Here is a 22,014-nt window from a genome sequence, read left to right on the forward strand (position 1 = left end):
TCTGAATAAACCTTGGTCATGCTCATGTTCAGCACCAGATTGACTCTCCAATATTCTAGCACTTCCTCCATCTTTCTTCCTCATCTTAAACTCCCCTTCCATATTTACACACATCTTTCTCTCTACTTTTTCTCAATTCACATAAATCTTTAACTTCTTACCTCCTGTGCCATGTTCTATACTCTAGCTATGCTGCTTGGAATGCTTACTTGGATGCACCCTATGCTACAATGTTTTATCTTCTAAAGTATAAATCCATTCACTTCCTGAAAGAATTTAGAGCTACCAGCACTGTATATACTTATACATATTGATGTAAATACTTTACTGTACATACCTGTCTTGTAACTGTTTGCTTTTTCTGCAAAATGTACCTGTTGTTTTTCTGAGAACTGTCTAAATTCATTTGTTAATATAAATGTACTGTGATAGTGCATTTCTCCCAAGGCCTCTGTTAAAAATGGGTTTTGCCCAGTCAGACAATCCTGGTCAAAGAAAGATAAATAAATAAATACATAAAATTGTTCTGCGTATATTATAGAATATTTTCACACTTGATGCCACACAGCTTCTTTAGCTTAACTGTCTATCCACACCTTGCTGTTATTTAACATCATATATCTGCTAATTTCTGTACTTTTTACAGTCGAGTATAACAGTAGACAGCTCAGTAGTGCAGTGGATAACAATGTTGTTTCATAGAGCTTTGTTCTCCAGTATGACTATCAGCTGGCAAACCTTCTGTACAGAATACACGTTCCACATGTGTTCACAAAGGATTTTGCTTGAAGTTTCTTTTTACAAATGGAAGTTGTCATAAGTTAACTGGAAATTCTATAAATGCCCCATAGGTGGCTGTTTGTGTCTCTGTGTGTGTCCTGACATGGACAGGCATCCTGTCCAGGACAAGTTTCTTTGACTTGCACTTACTGAGTGCTGAAATAGATTTCTGCTCCCCTGTGACCCTGAATTGGATTAAGAGGTAATAGGAAAATGAATAAGTGAATCAATAAATTAAATAATGAATTATTATGACAGCTGATGTTTAACAAAACTACTGAAAATATAAATTGTTGACTGACAGAGATGGTTATTAAGAGGTTTGCATATCTAACAGATACCCCTTAAGATGCCCCTGATCAGATATGGTTCCACATAATCAAGGGTCTGAAGCTCAGAGGCAGTGACCACCAAAAGAAGCATCTTCTAAGATAAATTTCAGAGTTGGAAAACCAGTAGGTTTAAGTAGGAAACACAGAAGGAGCCATTTTGATTGTGAGATTCAAGTTCTAAGGAAAGAAGGAGGTTCTTCAAAGGGGAATAGAAGAATGGAATCCTTTAAGGACCTGTTTGACCATCCAATGTTGGCCCACAATCCTGCTCTGAGCAAGGGCAAGATGGGCAAAAATAACTGATGCATGTACATAGAAAATGGAATAACTCAGACACAAATCATACAGGTGCCTGATGTGCCAAAACTATCCACAATGCATATGTAAAAGCACATAGACAGTAAAACAGCAACTCAAACTATTTAACAAATAAGCACACAATAAGAAAGCGGAATTCTATCTATATTATTGATTTATTTATTATATATTTATTGACATTTGACTACCGGGAAAGTAGGAACCCATTTTCATTAGAAGCCCATGGAGAAAAGCTCCTAAGTATTTCAAAAACATTTTAAGAACAATAATTTTACAGTCATTAAAATGATACAAAAACAAATACAGTTTAAATAATTATACCAAATTAGACATAACATGAAAGCATTGGTTAAGGATAGATACAAGTTACATGACAATGATTTCATACAGAAATCTTAGCCAGTTTATAGATAAGTTAAAGGTATGTTAGTATTATACAAACAGGAATTGGAATACAAAGTGAGGGAAAAGCAGGCTTATGGTATACTTAGAGAGAAAGCCAGGGGAGAGAAATTGACAGAAGTAAGGAAATGAGTGAAGAAGGGACAGTAAAGAGATGTAAGGTATGAACAGGTATTTATTCTCATGTAAGGATATAGTTTACCCTAGTGTTGAGTATGAAGACAGCCGGCATTTGTCTAGTAAGTCTTTCAGAATGGTTTTGAAGGATGGTAGGTGGGTATTGACCTGGTTGATATAAATAAGGAGTTCCAGGCCTTAGCAATATGGTATACAATTCCCAGCAGATTTGACAGGTTTGTGGACTGATAGGAGTTTTTGTTCTTTGGATTGTAATGACTGACTGGGAACACAGTTATGCAGAATGTTAATTCATTGCTGGACAAACCGACAGATTCCAGATACATTTTTAGGAGGTAAAAAACTGTATACATGTTTAATTAATTTATGTTATTCAGTGCTTTACAGTAGTGGGCTCTGAAAGTGCTATTTGCTACATATTTACCAACTTTGTTATAGCATTGTTCAAGTTCTGATTTTTGTGATGCCTAAAGGTTAGTACGGATGGGATCGCCATAAAGAAGTGTGGGGAGAAGATAAGTAGTGGCAAGTGTAGTTTTAGTTGCATCAAGTGAGAAAGTTTTTCGCTGTATAAAGAATCCCTAGTTTTTGATGAGTTTATCTTGTGTATTTTTGTATATGCAGGTTGAATTTAAGATGATCATCCACTAATCATCCCTAATAATTTGTTAAGAGAAGTGACTTCGATGCATGTATTATCAAGAGAGAGGACTTTAAATTTTGTTTTTTCATGGGAGAGGGACTTTAGGAAAAAGTAGTAGTTTGGGTTTTTAGGGCTGAGCATGAGTTGTGAGTTAGAAAGCCATGTTTCAGTTGCTGTTAACGCTTCCTGAGTAGGTTTTAAGAGGTGTGCCACTTTGTCAGATGCACAAACCAGTGTGGGGTCATCTGTCTACTGTTTTAGGGAGGCCTGTTGTGTGGTTGTATGGAGGGTGTTGATGAGAATGTTAAAGAGGAGACCCAGGAACAAAGTTGACAATGGAGAAATCTAAATGCACAACCTGAATAAAATATTAACTACTAAAATTTTGATAGCTATATATTGTATCAATATTATAATTTAAAAATATATAACTAAACTCTATCAAACTTAAAAAAAATTAAAGCAAGAAGCACTTAGCTGTAGAAGCCAACAGATCACATCTGATTTAGAGGTGGCAGCTGAAATCTAAGTAAAACTAGCTTAGTTAGGAAAGGTGCACTGTTTGAAGGAAAAGTTACAGGAGCTCAAGACTGGAGCACTAGCTTTGCTGGCTCAGATCTGACAAATGTCTCAAAGACCAATCAGTCAGATTAGAAAAACAGAATGAACAGTATTTGTGCAATTAGGCAAGGAATCAGAGAGAACAGTAAGAAAGCACACAGGAATCTTCATCAGTCATGATACGATGCATATCTCCATCAGATATTCACTTTTGTGCTGTTGCACGCAGAACAGAGAGAAAACTGCAGTGGTATACACAGCAGCTTGACCTCTGGTAGCCCCATTCCAAAGTACTCTGATCTGACAGCCTCTCAAATCCTCATTTACAGGAAAACACAGAATGGGTTGGGAAGTTTGTCCATGTATTTACCTTGCTCAAAATGTAAATGGCTTTTAAAGTAGTACCCTTTGTCTGTAGTCCACTGCAAGGCTTGTATCACCTCCCTGCACAGATGGCAAGAGAATGCATCATACCATTTACTTAGGTGCCTGAAGACCAACTGATTTTTGGATCAAACTGGAAAGGACCCAATTTCAAGCTACCCATCTACAGGCTCCATGATGAGAATGCCTGAATATCTAGTTACAGGACCACATCAGAATGGCAATGATTTGTGGGCACTAGCTAGAAATTCCATGACCAGAAGCACAGTCCAAGTGAATATTTGTCTGTCGGGGTGTACAACTTTCTTCCACTGTGGAACAGCAGATATGAGCTCTGCACCTTACCATTGAAAAACATCTGTTGCAAAAAACCTGTGAGAGGTTAATCTGGTGCAAGAAGAAAAGCTCCACTTTGAGGCAGTGGTAGTGGGGGTTATACACAACTTCAGAACCTGACAATTAGGATCTGATGGATCTAAGATGACCTAATAAAAACAGGAATGTTGCATCCTGCTATATCAAGTCCAGATCACTGAAACAAACAGAACAACCATTAACATTAAATAACATAAGAAAATAACATACGTGTTTTAGTATGGAGAAGCGTACTTCTCAGGTGGGTTATTCCTTCTGCACTCTGTTACTAACTCCATGATTACACAACCATGCCAGTGAGAAAGGGCAAATACCATGTTAACAAAGCACTCTTTCAGTACAACCTTCCACTGCAGAGGATGCCACAACCAGACTGCTCCACTTGTTAAAAAAAAAAAAAAAAAAAAAAAAAAAAACCTCCCTGCTCCCTCACTCACAATTTACTTTTTGAATGATGAGTGATTAACTGGGTAAGTGGGCTAGTCATGACCCAGGCTAGAGTGACATATATGTAACACAGGCTTAATATCAAACAATGGTATAACGAAAGCTACATCTGTCACACAGACAGGAAAGCTACTAACATAAGTTGTCATGCTTGTCGATATGCCAAAGCTTATTTAAACTGGAATGATTACTTAAACTGTTTTCTGCAGAAGCATTTCAGTTTCAAAACTAGAATTCCATGCAAATTAAGCTAGATATAAAAAATATATTTACAAAGCACATATGCAGAGTTTTTATTATTACATACAGACAGGATGATAATACGAGATTTCCTGACTGAAAGTCACTGTTGTTTGATGGTTCTGTACTTTAGGAAGAATTACGAACTTCAAGTTATTCAGTGGATGAATTTAATAAAGGTATCCCTTGTCTTGTTTTAGTAGTAGTAAAACTTGTCTGAAAGTGTTGTGTGTATGTGGGGGGAGGGGGGGTTTAGCAGATTCTGATACTGTGGCCAAACTGTGCCAGGTGGAAGGGGTTATTCTTGAGAATGTCTTTAGACGCTACTCAGCTAAATAATGGGTCTGGCAAGCAGAAATTAGCCTTGATCTTGTGATCTATCATGGAGTAAGCAGAAGTGGTCGGCAAGAATTTCAGAAATGGAGTTTATATGTTAATAAATTCAAAAGGAGCAGGTCGGTTAGTGAAAGCCAGCTGGACCTCCATAGAGAGAGGCAATGGTGTTCCCTGCTGCTGGCTAGGTTGATTAACTTACATATTTTGTTAATTGTTAGAAGAAATGTCCTTGTAGTTGGAGCACATCTAAGTAACATGAAGGGAAGAGCACACACCAAATTTCTGATGAGCGCACGCAAACTTACTGCTCTCTTGGCTTTGGAAGTGAAGAAGTTAGAAACTTTAGAAGACAGTTTCAGTTCTGTAAGGGTAGATTAAGAGAGGGTTGAAAGATAAGTGGTGCGGTCCAACTACAATTCAAGATGTATAAAATAACAATATAGCCAAAAGAATCTTATTCACATACAAAATGCTGGCATTTTCATCTCACAGGCTTCAAAAAGAGTGTTGGGGGATGGCTCCCCTTGGTGACACTGCAGTGTTCATTAACTTGTTGCTGACTGAAAGGTGCATCCAAGTTAATGGTAGAACTGCTATTCTCTGGTCTGTTTATTTGTGATTTAGCTAATTTCATTTATGGTCTGTATCACCATGGTGACAAAGCTGCATATGTTACACAGAGAAAATGTATTGCAGTTAAAGGCCATTGCAGATGGATCAATATGAATGGCACTTGTACTCCTGTGACGTTTCAGAATTCACCTTATTCTGTGCTATATGTGACTACAATGTCTGGTATTACTTTACATATTTGGAAGTATTTAATTAGTAGTTAATTGTTGAACTTCAACTTGTCTCACTGCTGTTTGGTTCTGTATTTATATGTTCCTTTTGTTATTTGCTTTCTCCCCCATGAAGGCAATTAAACCAATTAGGATGGCACAGTGGGTAGCGCTGCCACCTCACAGCAAGGAGTTTGATTCTCAGCTGGGGTGCCTTCTGTGCAGAGTATGCAAGTCCTCCCAGTGTTTGCATGGATTTCTACAGGTGTCCTGGATTCCTACCACAGTCAAGACACATGCGGCAGGTGGAATGGATACTCTAAATTGGCTGTACATGTGAGTGCTGGCGTGTGTATGTGTGGTATGGAATAATGACAGCAGTATGGCTAAGCACCAAGCAGTGTGACCTTTAGGTGTAGGTGATGATCAGTATTGATGTGGCACCCTAAATCCATGTCAAAATGGGAAAAAGGTGTTGATGCCAATGCAAAAGGCAGTGAAACCACAGCACAAATGTATTTTATAAGTGAATAGATTTCTCTTTCCAGCTACATTATTTTATATATTTCTGTATAGTGTAGCTACTTGCTGCTACTACTGCTGCTACACACTGCATGGTAATTTTGATTCTCAGCTAGGTTGAGAAATTAGCTCCACAGCATCTGTGGGGTTTATTTAGTGTTGCCGTAGACTCTTCTCTCAAATGCAGGCTACAGCAAAATGAACCACAACCAACAAAGAACAAAGCTAAGCAAATCCTATCACTAAAAGTGGTACTTGCTGCTACTGTCATTTGATGTTGGTCATCTGATGATTAAGGATGTGAACAAACTGACTGATAAAATGACATGCTCCTGGGCCTGACACCAGAACTGGATCTATGCTGTATGGTGACTCTATTACCATTGGCACCTCTCAGTCCACTGAAATACCTGACCCCCTCAGGAGTGAGAAGGGCATCGTGAAAAACAGTAGATCGATCCAGCTTTGCAGAAGAGAAAACTTTCTTACTCACCCCGTCCAAGGCTTCAGAGTACTTACCCCATAGTAAAGCTGGACTCCACAAATGCCTGAAGTTTTTCGCAGAACAGGGCTCTTTATGGGCAGAAGCCTTTCAGATGGAGAAAGGTCATTGCTGTATACTCCTCTGAAATACGGGCCTTTGTGTCTGCATCCCAGGATTCAGACTGAGGGTGAGCCTCTTCTCATTCATTTTATGGAAATCTCACAACAATGACACTTATAACAATTATATAAAGTTGTTTGTATGAAAATATTAACTCCCTTAGTGATTCATAATACTACAGTTATTATTCATTTTCTTTCACTTTCTATTTGTGACAGATGCATCTGTAATTAATTCAAATCTATAGCCATGGACAAAAATGGGAATTCAGATCTTCGCACTTTCATCAGAATAACAAATCACTATTTTTATTTATTTATTTTTTTTATTTTTTGTAACTTTCAGTTGTAGGCTGTAGTCTTACATTTTTTATCTATGTAATAATAACAAAATAATGAAAGATCTTCTGAATTTTTAGAACTGTATTGATAGATATGAAAGTAAAAGAAAAGATTGTATTCCAGGAAATGTTTGACACCTTGCAAACAAAGCAGGCTGAATGAAGCCTATCAAAAGTTCATCAAACAAAACTTATGCAGGATTCTGTTCACTGCCTTGAAATGAATGCAATAATTACTAGATCCAACATTATATATTTGGAAACATCTTGTATATAATAAAAACTCACTGGTTTTTAAAATTAAACAGACTTTAGTGTACATGTTAAAATATTGCACTCCTACTCATCAATACAACAAAAGAAATGTAGTTATGTTACAAAGCTTATAAACACACATGATGCAGACTGGTAAGAACCACAGTTATGCCAATGTAAGTCTATAATTATGTTTTGCACTGAACAAGGTGTGCCTTTACGTTAGTCATATTGCTATTTTAATTGGCATAAGAGTAGCAGCCACTCATATATATATATATATATATATATATATATATATATATATATAAATCTACCTCTTCATCCAACAGCCATGATTTAATTCCTTTCTTTCTCTCAAGCCTAATCTCTAACTTAGTTTCCTACAAATTTGTAGATCCATTTCATCCCTTATCTTTCAGAGACCATAAATCTTCCTTCTTTAATACAATTACTCAGATCTCTTTAATACAATTACTCAGATCTCCTCTTTCCCCTTTACCTTTGCAGCTCTCACCTGAACCTGTCCACACTTCGGTCTCTCTTCCTACATAGCCCCACTGCACACAGTATTCCAAATGAGACCTCACCAGTACCCTGTAATAATGACATATTAGTAAATTTGTTTCCTGTACACTGACTCCTTTGACCACATTTGCAAGTCTCTGCCTCACACAACTGTGTTTTACTATGGTTAATTTATCCACATCTTTCTGAAATTCAGTGTTATGAAACTTAACTTCACCCAAGTCATATTTTATTATTAAACAGAATCATTCTGGACTTAATTCATGCTTCTACCAACTAGTACAAGTAATTTTAGCAGATGCAAATCTGTGTGCACTATTTGCTACTTTCACTATTTCACTGCTATTTATAAATATACTAAAGCTATAACAAAATCCCATTAGAAACCTCAGCTGGGCATGCAGGGCTAGCAGCAGGCTTTAGGATACAGCGCACAAACTTTCTACAGTACTGCCTTAGTATTTACATACTCATCCCTACATTAAGTAAGAACTCACAATATGACACAACACTAATGAGGAGACAAGTAGCTGCTTATAGGTGGTGGTAGTTCTGCAATCAGTGTAGTGGAAAAGTGCATCTCACAGTGGTACATTAGCTTCTGCAGTGATAAAATCATACCTCTTGTAATAAAATAATCCTGTAAAGATATGTCAGGATATGTCAGAATTACATGACTGCAAATATTCTTCACTTGTTACTGAGTTGTTATATCACTGAAAAGAGGCTACCACCTTCGTTTACACACTAAAGGTTAAAAAAGCATCAGTGAGCCAGTGCTCATTGGGGTGAGTGTAGTCCCTTAGTGGGAACCAGTAGGAAAGCTGTCTCAGCACTGTCATATGTTGATAGGAAGTTCTACATAACACACATGCAAATTTTTTAATTATGAACTTAAAACAGTAGTAGTTACTTCATGAAAACTTCATTCAGCAGGTGTCTATATGAAGAGCTCCCTACTCTCCCATGATAGGATTCAAAACAGTTTCCCTGGGGAGTATCTTTTGCTGATAGCTTTGATGTCAATAATTTGAAGTTTACTCATCAGTAACCAAAACCAGAAAAGTTGGACCTCAGAGTACTGCAGAAAAGGCTCCATGAGAGTACTTTAGTTTCAGTCGAGCCTGATGAAAGGGACCCTTGAACATATTTTATCACTGGAAACATAACCAATTTTCTGCAAGTACAATATACAGCTGTGTGAGGTCACTCACCAGTGCTGTAGATGTTTAAATACAAGATCACTGCTGCAGCATAATTCAGTCTATACGAGATTTAGCCAAAGGCATACATTGGTCCTTGTGGTCTAACTGCTAGAGCAGAGCTGGTATCCTCACTACACCAAGGACCTCAGCAGGATGCATGGCTATTAAGGGGCTCATCTTCTGTTCTTTTCTGGAACAAGGAGCTACCTGTATGTGAGCCTGACTCTTGGAAAGGACATACTAAAGCAAAGCTTAATCAAAAGGAAGCCAAATGCCAAAAGAATCTCACAGGATAAAAAAAACAAAAGTATAGACAATACCACTTCCGCACCCAACCTTCAGAGGAGGAGATTGAGCTCTAACAGTATCCAGGGGAATCCTTACTGCAGCAGTTATCCCCTTATTCAAACATCTACGATTATGGTGAGCATCATTACACAATCACACTATGTTTATCATAGGATGACTGCTGCTATTGCATTCCTACTACAAGGGGAGACTATTAAAGCAGTTAGTTTCCCAGAGGAAGCCTTGTCCCAGATTAGGAAGGTGGATTACTACATGTACTGCAGAACTACAGTGGCAAAAACCGCCCTGCTAATTCACTGTACATCCAATATGCAGTGTCTAAAGAAGGTGTGAAGAGTGGTTTAAGTGTCTGCATCACATATACCCTGACATATTCTTAAAAATGCTCTGTCAAAGCAGTAGCTGCCCTGGATGGATGTGCCCTTGCCTTGCCCTCTATACATTTTCCCACAGTGATCACAGCAAAAAGTAAAACAGTTAATAAGTCACTAAAACTGGGGTTGTTTATACACATAGCTGTCCTTGTTCCCTGGTACAAAGGACACAAAAAAATTGGTCTAACTGTGTGGGGTCCTTGATTATGTTTGTGTAATACCTTAGCTACCTCTGTACTTTCCATGATGAACAGAATTGTCTTCCCCTGTTATGAGCTCTGTGACTACTTAGGAAATGAAAAAAAAACACTTGGCTATAAGAGGTACTCTTTTCAAGTGGAAGACTACATAATGTTCCTTACACAACCAGGGCAGCTTAGAGATTCAGGTGGAGGTGATGACCAGTAGAGAGTATTCTAGGAAATCAACTTTAAAGCATCTAAGTTACCAGGCTCTGGGGGGGGGTACAATTTACTGATGCATTTTTAGAGGCCGGGGGGGGGGTTGGTACAATTTACTGACACATTTTAGAGGCCAAACAGGTCTGTTGGAAAGTCTTAAATGTAAGATTCCTTCAAAAAAAAAAAAAAAAAAAAAAAAAAAAAAAGCTTTGTGTGCTGACATGGAGAAGAAAGGAGGTCTGCAGGGGGATAGAAGGGTGAAATAGCTGACAAGTGAACCTTAATGAAAGCATATGTTAAACATGTGTAAAAATGATGCTGCCTAATATCCGTGGATAAGTGAGGCAGAGGCAGGCATTGGTTCCACTTGCGTAGTGGTGCACCATCTTGACAGACTCTTGCATTTAACCAGGTAAGGATTCCTAGTGATAGGCTTCATATCTCCTGTTATACGTGCAACACCTCTGGGGCAAGCAGATCTCTATAAAGGCTAGGCTGATTTGAGGCTTCTAAGACTTTGGTGCACTGGGGACCCTCCCTGTTTATTCAGCAGAGTATATTGAGACGGAAAGGACTGAGCATTCCATGCTTATCTACACCAGCTGAGAAAAACACAGTTGCCTTTACCACAGCAGTGCTATTAAGATGGACATTAATTTTCCCCCTCTTGATTTTAAGAGCATCTTTGGGAGAAGTGGGCTGGGATGGGATACAAGCTATATACAAACACCTGGTTCCAGTGGATAGGAATGATTTCAGTGCTCAGGCTAACCTGCAGGAGAAGCTGCAGCATAAACTGTTTGTCCTAGAAGCTGAGCAAGTATATCTCTGGTGTTTTCCACTCTTGTGCTGTACTTTTTAATACCACCCTGTCCAACTTCCATTCATGCAGGACAGGTTTCTTGGTCATCTGCTCGAGTGCTTTGTCACTTTATTCAGTTTAATGGGTATGTAGGCCATCTGGATGTAGAGGTTCATAGGTTTGTTATTAGGCTAATGACCACTAGGGCCCTTAGAAGCCTAGCAGCACACACCAAACCATTAGGGTTCCAAGTATCACGGGCGACTATATAGTGGGGCATGTTTAGTATGGAGGTAACTAAGGATATGTTGAGAGGGTATTAGGATAATACTTTTCTTATTGACAGCCTCTTTACATAAGAGGCATGGGGGCCAGACCGAGAATGAATTTACAATTTCCCACCTGATTGCCAAGGTTTTGTTTGAATAGGTTCGGGCATTAACTCTGTTTCACATGAATGGGGAGCCTATTCCATAGTACAGGGATCTTTTGGGACACATATCTGTTTCTCCAGCACATTCTATTTATGTCACAAGGGAAATTCAGATACCTGGATCTAGTGTTTTTGGTGCTGTATGTTTTACACATTTGTAGCAGTTCCATCAGGGCTGGGTCTGAGAAAGCCCCATAGGCCAGGCAAAGATCTCCTTTCAGCAGCCTGCAGGAGAATGAATATAGAGCTAGAGCCTTTTGATGATTAGTGTAGGACAGGGTATTTATGCTTCAAATTCTCCTGGTGAGAAACCTTTGTAGGCATCTCAACCTTTGCAAGTGTCTGGTTAGATATATACCAAAGGGGGGGGGGGTTGTACTGAATAAGTCTGATAAGGGATGAGTAGAGTGGTACTATAACTTCCCTGGACGTGGATACCATACCCCTGCCTAAAAGTTGGGCAACACAGAATGACTTTCTTACTATCTTATCTACATGTTGGTCAAAGGCCAGACTGTTGTCCACATATGTTCCCAAATCCCTTGCTACTGGGTTGACTCTTAGGGGGTGTTTAACTGATGGAGTAATTAACTTGGTTTGACAGTTTGCCAAAGGGCATTATAATGCAATTGTTGGCATTCAGTTTTAGGCCATGGCTCTGGCACCTGTCATTTGTTCAAGTTAATCCCTCCTGAAGATGTTGATGTCTTGGGGAAATCTAGAGTAGCTCACAATGTAATTTACAATCATCTGAGAACTTGATGGACCAGAAACCTTGAAAGTTAGCCTTGACTTGTGAGAAGTAGATGCCAAAAAGGAGTGGGCCCAGCTCAGAGCCCTGGGGTACTCTGCTGGTAACTGGACTTTTAGTGGAACTTGTGTTACAGATCCTGACTTCTTGGGTCCTCTCAGTGAGCCAGCCATCAATCCAGCGAGGTATGTAGGGATTTATGCCTAGCTCAGACAGCTTGTCAACAATGCTTGAGTGCAGTACTGTATTAAATGTGTTAGCCAAAGTCAGGATACTCAGTATGCACTGTTTTACTCTCATCCATTGCCTTGCTGACCCTCTGAAAGAAGTCTATCAGGTTAAGAAGGCATGACCTTCCCTTAGAAAAGCCAAATTGGGATGGGTTTAAGTGTCTGTAGATTGTCAATGTTCTTGTTTATCACTTCCATGATAATTGGCGTTGCTTTGCATATCAGGCTTTTTAGACTGATAGGTCTGTAGTTCTCAGGGGCAATTGTTGGTCCACCCTTGTGGTGGAGAATGACTGTTGCAGTCCTCTCGTTACTTGGAATGTAGCCTGTTTCAAGGCTGTAGTTTAAGAGTGCCTCAAGTGGTCCTGATAAGTCATGTTTAGACTGTTAAGAAGGCAACTAGAGATGCTGTCGGGACCCATATAGGTGGTGTTCTTGGCTTTAGTGGATCCTGCCAGCACCTGGTCCCTGCTAGTAGTTGTGGGAAGTATGTTGGAGGGGATTTCACCTGGTGGAGCGGGGGGGGGGGGGGGGGTTAAATTTCAGCTGCATTTATTAGCCAGTAAATTTGCTATGTCACCTTGAAGGTGGTACCTATTCACCACCAGTTCAGCACACTGCTGTCTTGTTACTTTTAAGGTTTCAGGCATAGCTGAAGAAGGCCTTGTGAGTGTCCTTAGCCTGCGAGGCTATCCTGGCCTTGTAGTTGGCCTTGCTGGACTAGCGTACACCCCTCAGTTTCTTGTTTAGTTGTATAAGATAACACTTGTCTTTATGGAAGTTGCTCTTCTTGATTTTGGCCATGAGTTTTGCTCTTTTGCTATATACCCTGTTTAGGTGAGGATTCCACCAGTGGGCTTTGTTTTAAGTGTCTGTTTTATGTTTATTTCTGGTAGGTATGGCAGCCTCTTTGCAGACATTCACGTTTGTATATGGACTCTGAATAATTCTGCATTGGTAGCTGTAGTCTCAGGTTTAGGGGAATTCTTGAATTATGACAAGCTGTCACTTAACAGGATGTAATTTGCCTTAGAATAGTTCATAACTGTTGCTGGTTAACCTGGGTTTTCTGGGTTGATTTTTACTACAAAGGAGATAGCTTTGTGATTTGACCACACATGGGCTCTCCCATGTTGGGAAGTACTGATCCAGTATGTTTGATCTTCTGGTTGGAGTGTGCATTATCTGTTCCAGGGTGTTTGTGCTAATAAAGTCCAGGAAGCATTTTGCCTGTGTGTTTGAGGCAGTGTAACTTTCTAAGTCTATAGAAGGGTAGTTAAAGTCACCCATTAATACTGTGTTTTGTTGGATGGTGAGTACCTCTTAGTAGGTTTAGATAAGAGTAGTGAAAGTTTAGGGGCATAGGTGGTGACCTGTAGCTAGTCATGACATGGTGAGGGACCTTATCTATGGAGACTTACACATGTATGAGCTTCATGATATCATCCTGTTTAACCAACCTGGAAATATGTTTGTTGCTAACATAGATCAAAACACCTCCACCTTTTGTCTCAGTCTGTGCTGCTGTTGGTCTAAACGTGAAGAAGACTGTGTAGCCTTGTATTTTTAGAGTACTTTCTATGGCTTTAAATCATGTCTCAGTTATGGCATAGATGTCTGCATTCTTCAGAGTGAGGAGGACTTGAAGTGTGTGGAGTTTTTTTCTTTAGGTTCCTAGCATTGATCAGTAACACCTTAAGGTTGCTTGGAGACTTTTTTCACTATGTTGGTTAATTTGTCTGAGAACACGAGACAATTGCTATACTGCCTTAGGATGTCCAAATCTACCAAGCTGACCAAAGAGATAATTAGAAGATGCATACCTATATTGTCTGGTCCTGTAATAAGGTGGACTGTTTAAGATCAACAATTGGGTTTTAACAGTAGTCTTACTAGGGTGGTTTCTGGTTTTAATGGCAAGATGTTATATACTGCTGGGATACGGTAATGTTATTAGATGTACAAGCTAGCTGCTACAGGTATAATTCCGCACAATTCCACAACATTTAACAAGTTTTGGACCCAATCCTAACTTTCTAGGGAAATTTTACTGTTTAGGCAGTTGCTACTATACAGGGCACTGTTGACTCCTGCTGCTCATTGAACAATTCTGCACAAACTTGCCTGATTTATAGAAGAGAAAAAAAGCTTGAAAACTGACTTATATGCCCTCTAGCCAATGAACAGCCACACTTTGAGCTCTCTGGACTGCTTCCCAACTCACAGAGATCAAGTAGATACCATCTACTACAATATGGATGATCCTAGAACGTCTTAATGTAAAAACACACCAAATGCAGCTCCGAAGTGCAGACTAAACAACAAATAACTAAGTCCCTGGCTAATTTACCCTTCTGTAAGGTGATTTAGAAGCAAACAGAACCAGAAAAGCCAACAAACACAGAAATTACTATTATGCCACAAAATTAAATAAATGCAGTAAAATACTCAAAAAAAACTAGCAGTGATCACTGTATAAAGCAAGTACAAGTGCAGTAAATCAGGAAAATAATGTTATCTTAGCTTGGATGTCTCTGGATACAGTTGAAATACTTCAAACGCATTGCAGAGTTCTCCTTAAGTGAGCACAGAGCCTTGCAAACTAATCTGATTTATACCACAGAAAAAAGCTTGAAAACTCATTCATATGCCCTCTAGCAAATAAGCCATACTGCTGTTGTCCATGTTGTAGTCAAGTAGGGACAGGATCTGCTTCAAGTAATTCAAGCCTTCCTCTTCCTAAATCTCACAATCAAATGACTCCTCTACAGAACAGGAGGTGGAGACTTGCAGAAGAAAACACAAGCACAGTGCCAAGTTGTCAAACATTTCTTTACTGCTTTGTGGTTATTTATACTCAAAACTGTCTGTGGTGAAAGTAGAAGCCACCAGGGATGATTTCCAACAGCTGGATACTGGTGTAACTGAATGCCCCACCGGCACAGTACAAGGTCTAATAACAGAAGCCAAAATCTGTTTCTGGACGTTGTTCTACTGAGATTTCGGGGTATTTTGAGATAAGTGGGTAAGTAGTTACCAGTTTCATGCATAGGCTGGCATCCATGATGGCACTAAGGAGAGGGAATCTGGCTTTGTTATAATTATGAACTCAACATAGGGCAAGCTGAACTCTGGCACTACAACCCTGCTGTCTGCCTTTAAAGGGACAGAGACATGTGAGAACTCTAATACAGTGTATGAACTAGTGCTGGATAAAGCTGCGTCTCACCAGGCTGGTATCAGGCCTTCACATGACTCGCAGGGTTTCTAAGGTCATGTGCTTCCTGCCTGCAGATTTGTTAATTACCATCTTTTTAAATTTATCCATCTTTCAGTCCTACTGCTAAATTTTGAGGGACCTTTTTTTTCTATCCACAATTGTGAAAGCTCTTTATCAGAGGACAGATGAACGTTCTGCGCTTCGACATGGGAATTTTTCTGTGCTCCATAAAGACCCTAAGATTATAAATTATAGGTGTGATTAAGGAAGGTGTTTTTGCATAAACTTGGCACAGTTTCAAAGTAGTGAGTTGCTGCTCTTTGCCACAGCAAGAAAAAAAAAAAATGACTGAGCTTCTGGGGAATGTTTCTACTGTGGGCATACTTGCTGGTGGTCATATCTGGGCATGTCACAGGTGACCAAATAAAACTCCCATATTCAAGCAGTTGACATGGTAAACAGTAACATTAAACACTATACATAAAGAACAGAAAAAGTTCAAGACTGGAGTACTTAATGTCTGAAGTGGCCAGGATGGAACATAAGGACTGTCATTGGCAGGAGGACAAATGCTTCTTATGACAAAAAAGTAATGGAAAATAGCATGGGCTTCACTCCCCTTTACTACTAAGTACCTAACTGATATCCTTAATGTAGGAAACAGGCTGGCTTCTTTTCAGGGGAGACTGATTCTTTGTAATACAAGCTTGAAGACCACTCATCCACCCTGCAGATAATACCCATGTATAAGGAAACATACTGAGGCAGTGAGCCTTAATAAAAACATCAAGGTATTTTCAGTTTAGGGTAAGTTAATCTGCAACTACAACTCATAGCAGGTTTCACAAGTACCACCTCTTATAGTACTTTATCACACATGTCACTTTCCAAAAACAGGTAAAATTTAAACAACCAAATGTTAAACAACAGTTATGTAAAAACACAGAAATAAATGACAGAGCACTATGCATAGCATTTATAACTTTTTAAGCAGTTTACCTGCATGACCTTTGACCCATGTCAGGGCTTTTCCAACCAGCAACTCCCATTCATCTTTAAGTTCAGCTCCAAAAGCATGCAGCCACACTATGGCTAGCACTGTTGCCCAGACGCTGCTGTCAATTTCCTTTGGAGAAAAGAAGTAAAGCATCAGTAAAGAACAGCTGGTTATACCAACACTGTATTCTGTGTTATCATGTTCACTCACACACACTCAGTGACTAGTTATGGAAGGAGGTGTAGAATTAAATAACTTTCTCACACACAGCTAACAGGCTAGTAAATCATTACTATGGCATAAATTCAGATCTTCTTGTTTCACTGTTGCAGTCATCATCTATGGGTTATCCTTGCTGTGGTAGCCCTCGGCCAGCGCGAATACCAGAGTCAATGGTTTTCTGCGTTGGCTGCTGTCGCTTGTTGACTGACTTCAGGTCATCAGTGCTATAAAGCAAGGCAGCAGACACCATTACATCAGTCTTTCTTGCTGTGGAGCCCATATTAGAAGCAGTTTGCAAGTGTGCTGTTCGGTCGCTACCAGAGTTTGATTTTTCAGCTGAAAACATCTAAAGCCAAGTACCCCATTGGAGATTCTTTTTTCTTGCACTAACCAATGTAAGAAAAAGTTAACAATTGTCTCACCTGTGGAAAGCAGATCCCACACCGAGACTTCCATTCATACTGCATCACTTGCTAAGGCCCAGACCACGACGTCCCTCATTGCTGGTTCTGTGCCCTCTTCAACGCAAGAACCGTTCATCTTAAAGCTCTTATCGTAGATAGGTATTTTCATCTTCTGTCTTTGCATTCTGAAATGGTGTCCATCAGCCAGCAATCCATAGACATTCCGAAAAAAATGTAGAGATAAAGACAGAGACAGACCACACAAGGCTAAGCCTTCTGACGATACCGGTAAGCAGGTAGTCAGTTCTCCGGAATTCAGTGAGGCGCTTTCGCAGCCCCTGATGCCTGATATGATATCTATGCAGGCCTCTACAAAGACCCTTTCAGAGTCCGGTATGCCGCAAAAATCTTCTTCTTCTTCTGAGCCTTTAGTCATCTCTGCCTCAGTTGGGTCTGGAGCCGTGACGTATGCACCAGCTTCTGAGGAGGCTTCTTGCACTACCGATTCTAGACAGAAACCGATGTCCTCTCATCCGACTACCACTTCTCTCAGATCGATGGATTCTCTTAGGCCTAGAAGCCAGGCCACTCCTAGGAAATCTGCCTCTAGTCTCCATCTTACTCCTGCTCCACCTCCCCAAGTACAAATGCTTAAGATGGCGGAGAATCTTATCTCCCTTATCAGGGGTAGTCAGGCCACATCTTCTAAAAGGAAAAGACACCCTTCTCTTGAAATACTGTCAGAACAGCATTCTGAGGAATTTGATTACTCATGTTTTGAAGAGAAACAGCCTCTTACTGCTTATGAAGACTCAGATGCAGAGGAATCCATTCCTTCTGCCTCCCCACCAGAAGACCTTTCCTTTGGGGAAACCCTTCACACCCTCAGGGAACATTTCCACTGGGAATCTCAGGACTTCCCTCAGTCTAAGAAAACACTAAAAGAGTTTCTAGACCTGCCCTAGCACAGACCCCTGGCCACACCCCCCCCCTATTTTAGAGGTGGTGGATGATTGTTTTCCATCAATCCAGCTTAGCCCCTGATGCACTCACACCTGCTCCCACTAAACCTGACAGGTATTACAGAGTGCTGGATTCTCACAAATACCTGTACAGAAATCCTGTTGCAGACCTGGAGGACATTACACAGGAACCAAAAGGAGCTAAAGTTAGTTCTGCAAAGAATCCTATCCCTTCTGACAAGGAATCCAGAGCTCTGGACAGAGGGAGTAAAAAAGTATGCACCTCTGCAACCTTAGCTATCAGAGCAAACTGTCAGTTCCATACGTTAAAATATCAACACACTTTGTAACTATTAAAACAAAAGATTTCTTCCTTTCCTAATTGTGCCAATTCTAAAGAGTTAGCAGATTTACTGCACTCTACTTATCAAGTGGCCAAACATTCTTTGCACTGTGGATATGACGCACTAGAAGCCTCAAGCAGGGCAGCAGTGTCAGGATCTGTTATTAGGAGACATGCATGGTTTGAAGGAAGAACCTCTCCCTGATCATGTCAAGTCTAAATTAATTGATGCACCCTTGGATAAGGACCGCTTGTTTGGAATTAAAGCAGAAGTGCTTAAAAAGATGGAAGACACAGCAAAATCTATGCAAACAGTAGAAGATTTCTTTCAGGTCCACCCTCCTAGGTTCAGCAGGAATTTCCCCTCTAAGCACTGGTCCTTTCCTGCACCTAGTAGACAGGGGCAAGGTAAGACCTGCACGGACAGACCACCCAGGACTTTATCCCAGGGACAGCAGAGAACCAAACAGTGGACCTCCTCCACTAAGGCAGGGAGTTCTAAGCAACCCTTCTATGGCAAAACTACTCAATGACTCCCTCTCCTCCTCTGCCCTCCTTTCACTCACCAAAAGCTAGGAAGAAGGCTCTCCCTCTGCAAAGAAAATTGGCTTTTTGTAACCAAAGACCAATGGGTCTTAAAGATAATTTCTCAGGGATACAAATTCTCTTTCAACGAACTCCCAATTCCAAGAGAGTACCCAGACTTACCTCCAAATCAATAGGCAGAGGCATTAAAACAAGTCCAAATTCTCATATCCCGGGGGCAGTAGATCCTGTTCCCACAGACCAAACAGGCAAAGGCTTTTATTCCAGACTATTCATTGTTCCCAGAAAAGATAGCACTTGGCACCCCATCCTGGATCTATCCATTCTGAACACCTCCCTGGTGGTCCCCAAATTCAAAATGCTAACTTTGCAGCAGCTGCTGCCTATGCTGACGAAAAATGCCTGGGTAGTGACCCTAGACCTAAAGGTTGCCTATCTCCCCCATCCCCATAAGGGAATCCGGCAGGAAATTCCTGAGCATCAGGGCAGGCTTACAACACTTTCAGTTCTCTGCACTACCCTTTGGCTTATCTACTGCACCCAGGGTATTCACCAAATGTTTAGTCCTGGCCATAGCATTTTGCAGACAGAGAAATATTCAGATTTACCCTTATCTGAACGACTGCCTCATTCAGGTAGAGTGCAAAGAAAAGTTGCTCCAGGACCTCCTCTTTTTCAAAACCATCCTAACCTCCTTAGGGTCCACCATCAATGAAAAGAAATCAAGGCAGACTCCCTCCAGGAGGATTATTTTCCTGGGAGCACTCCTGGACACAGCATCTCAAATGGCCTTCCTATCACCAGAAAAGCAGAGCTTCCTGCTGCTCTACTGGCTTCCACAAGTCACCTTACAGTGAGGACGTTCCTGCAAGCTTTGGGGTATATGGCATCTTGCATCATTCTAATTCCTCTGGCCAGGCTCCACATGAGGAAACTTCAGTGGTATCTAAACAACCTTTGGTGTCAGCGCTCTCAGCCTCTAGAGACCCCTCTCCCTTTGATCCCCTGTATAAGGGCTGAGTTTCTCTGGTGGGCAAGAGCGTGTGCCAAGAACAAGGGTCTCCCATTCATCCTCCGCCCTACCGGCCAGACCATCACCACTGACGCTTCAGACATGGCTTGGGGCAATCACCTGGTAGGAAGGTGCACCCAAGGCCTTTGCGATGCCCAGCACCTCCCTTTACACACCAATCAGAAGGAAATAATGGCAGTACAAAAGGCTCTGACATCCTTCAAACCCCATCTCAGGCCAGGGGTCCTCATCAAAACGGACACCACCACGGTAATGTGGTACATCAACAGAGAGGGAGGGACCCAATCTTACCCTCTGTGCAGGCTAGCCATGAACCTCTGGCTGACAGCCTCCTCCATGGGATTACACCTAATAGCCCAATACCTACCAGGGATCAACAACTGGCAGACCACTTAAGCAGAAGCTTCCTGGACCCCCACGAAAGGCAGCTCCACAGAAAAACCTTTTTGCAAGCCACTCAGGAGTGGGGAACTATGAAGATGGATCTCTTCGCTTTGCACCTCAACCACCAGTTGGAAAAATTCTGTACCAGGGAGTATCACCACCTAGCATGGAAGATGGATGCCTTGACCTTCCCCTGGAACTCCCTCTTTGTGTACGCATTCCCTCCTCTGCCTCTTTTCCCCAAGGTACTGATCAAGATAAGGGGGGGAGAGGGCCAAAGGCCATCCTCATTTGTCTAGATCAGCCCAGGCAGCACTGGTACCCCTTACTGCACAGCCTGAGATCTCAGCCTCCCAGGCAGCTTCCCCTCATCTCAGACCTCTTGACTCAGGTGTGTGTGTGTGTGTGGGGGGGGTGCTGCACCCGGACTTGCAGACTCTCAAAATGACAGCATGGCTTATACTCTAAAAGCAAGCAAGGGGCCCCTGTTAAGCAAACAGGTCCTGGACATTATCACAGGGGCCTGGAGGCCCAACACCAGAAAATCTTATGCAGGAAAATGGAAAAGATTCTGTTCCTGGAACCAGTCCACAGGGGGCTGTTCCTCACATCCTTCCATCCCTATTATCCTGGACTATCTAGCACAGTTACTAAATTCTGGCTTCTCCTTCTCTTCTATTAAAATCCATGCCTCAGCCATTTCAGCTCTTTTCAATACAGATCCGCCCATTCTCACATCCTTTGATTAAGCAGTTTCTCAGACGGGCTTCAAATATCAGACCTCTCAGAAGGCCACCCACACCAGCCTGGGACCTGAATTATGTTTTGGAAAACTAACTTTGCCACCCTTCGAACCTGCTGCTTCAGCAGAACTTAAATACCTCTCCTGGAAGACAGTTTTCTTGCTAGCTATCACCTCAGCCAGAAGGGTTTCAGAACTTCAGGCATTGATGGCCATTGAGCCCTTCATCATTTTCCATGTAGACAGGGTCTCCCTGAGGACTAATCCCTCCTTTATGCCCAAGGTGGTATCTGATGTGACTCTCAACCAGGCCATACATCTACCCACCTTCTTCCCTTACCCTCAAAACAAGGGGAAAATAATTCTGCATTTACTAGACATGCACTTACAGCTCTGATACTACCTAGACCGTACTAAAGCCTTCAGGAAAACAGACCAACTGCTGTTCAGCTTTGCCCCAGGGGCAGAGGGGAAACCCATTTCCAAGCAAACCATCTCCAATTGGGTATCACACTGCATCCATTTCTGCTACAGATTTCATGAGAAACCACCCCCTAAGTCTATTTGCACCCATTCCACTAGGGCAGCCTCACTTCTACAGCATTCCTCAGAGAAGTCCCCACCAGGGACATCTTGGAAGCTGCCACCTGGACTTCTGTCCACACCTTT

General features: G+C 41.2%; 1 protein-coding gene across 3 annotated transcripts in view; it reads right to left on the reverse strand.

Annotated features, from left to right (window-relative positions):
- Nucleotides 1-22,014, reverse strand: part of LOC122790711 (von Willebrand factor A domain-containing protein 5A-like) — a 1,391,420-nt gene that overhangs the window by 63,592 nt on the left and 1,305,814 nt on the right. For all 3 annotated transcript variants that reach the window (XM_044058264.1, XM_044058265.1, XM_044058267.1), the window contains one exon: nucleotides 16,712-16,838. In XM_044058264.1, coding sequence (XP_043914199.1) covers nucleotides 16,712-16,838 — 127 coding nt within the window. The remainder of the gene's footprint in view (nucleotides 1-16,711; nucleotides 16,839-22,014) is intronic.

The sequence above is a fragment of the Protopterus annectens genome, chromosome 16.part0 (genome assembly GCF_019279795.1).
Source record: "Protopterus annectens isolate FY-2018-M chromosome 16.part0, PAN1.0, whole genome shotgun sequence".
NCBI lineage: Eukaryota > Metazoa > Chordata > Ceratodontiformes > Protopteridae > Protopterus > Protopterus annectens.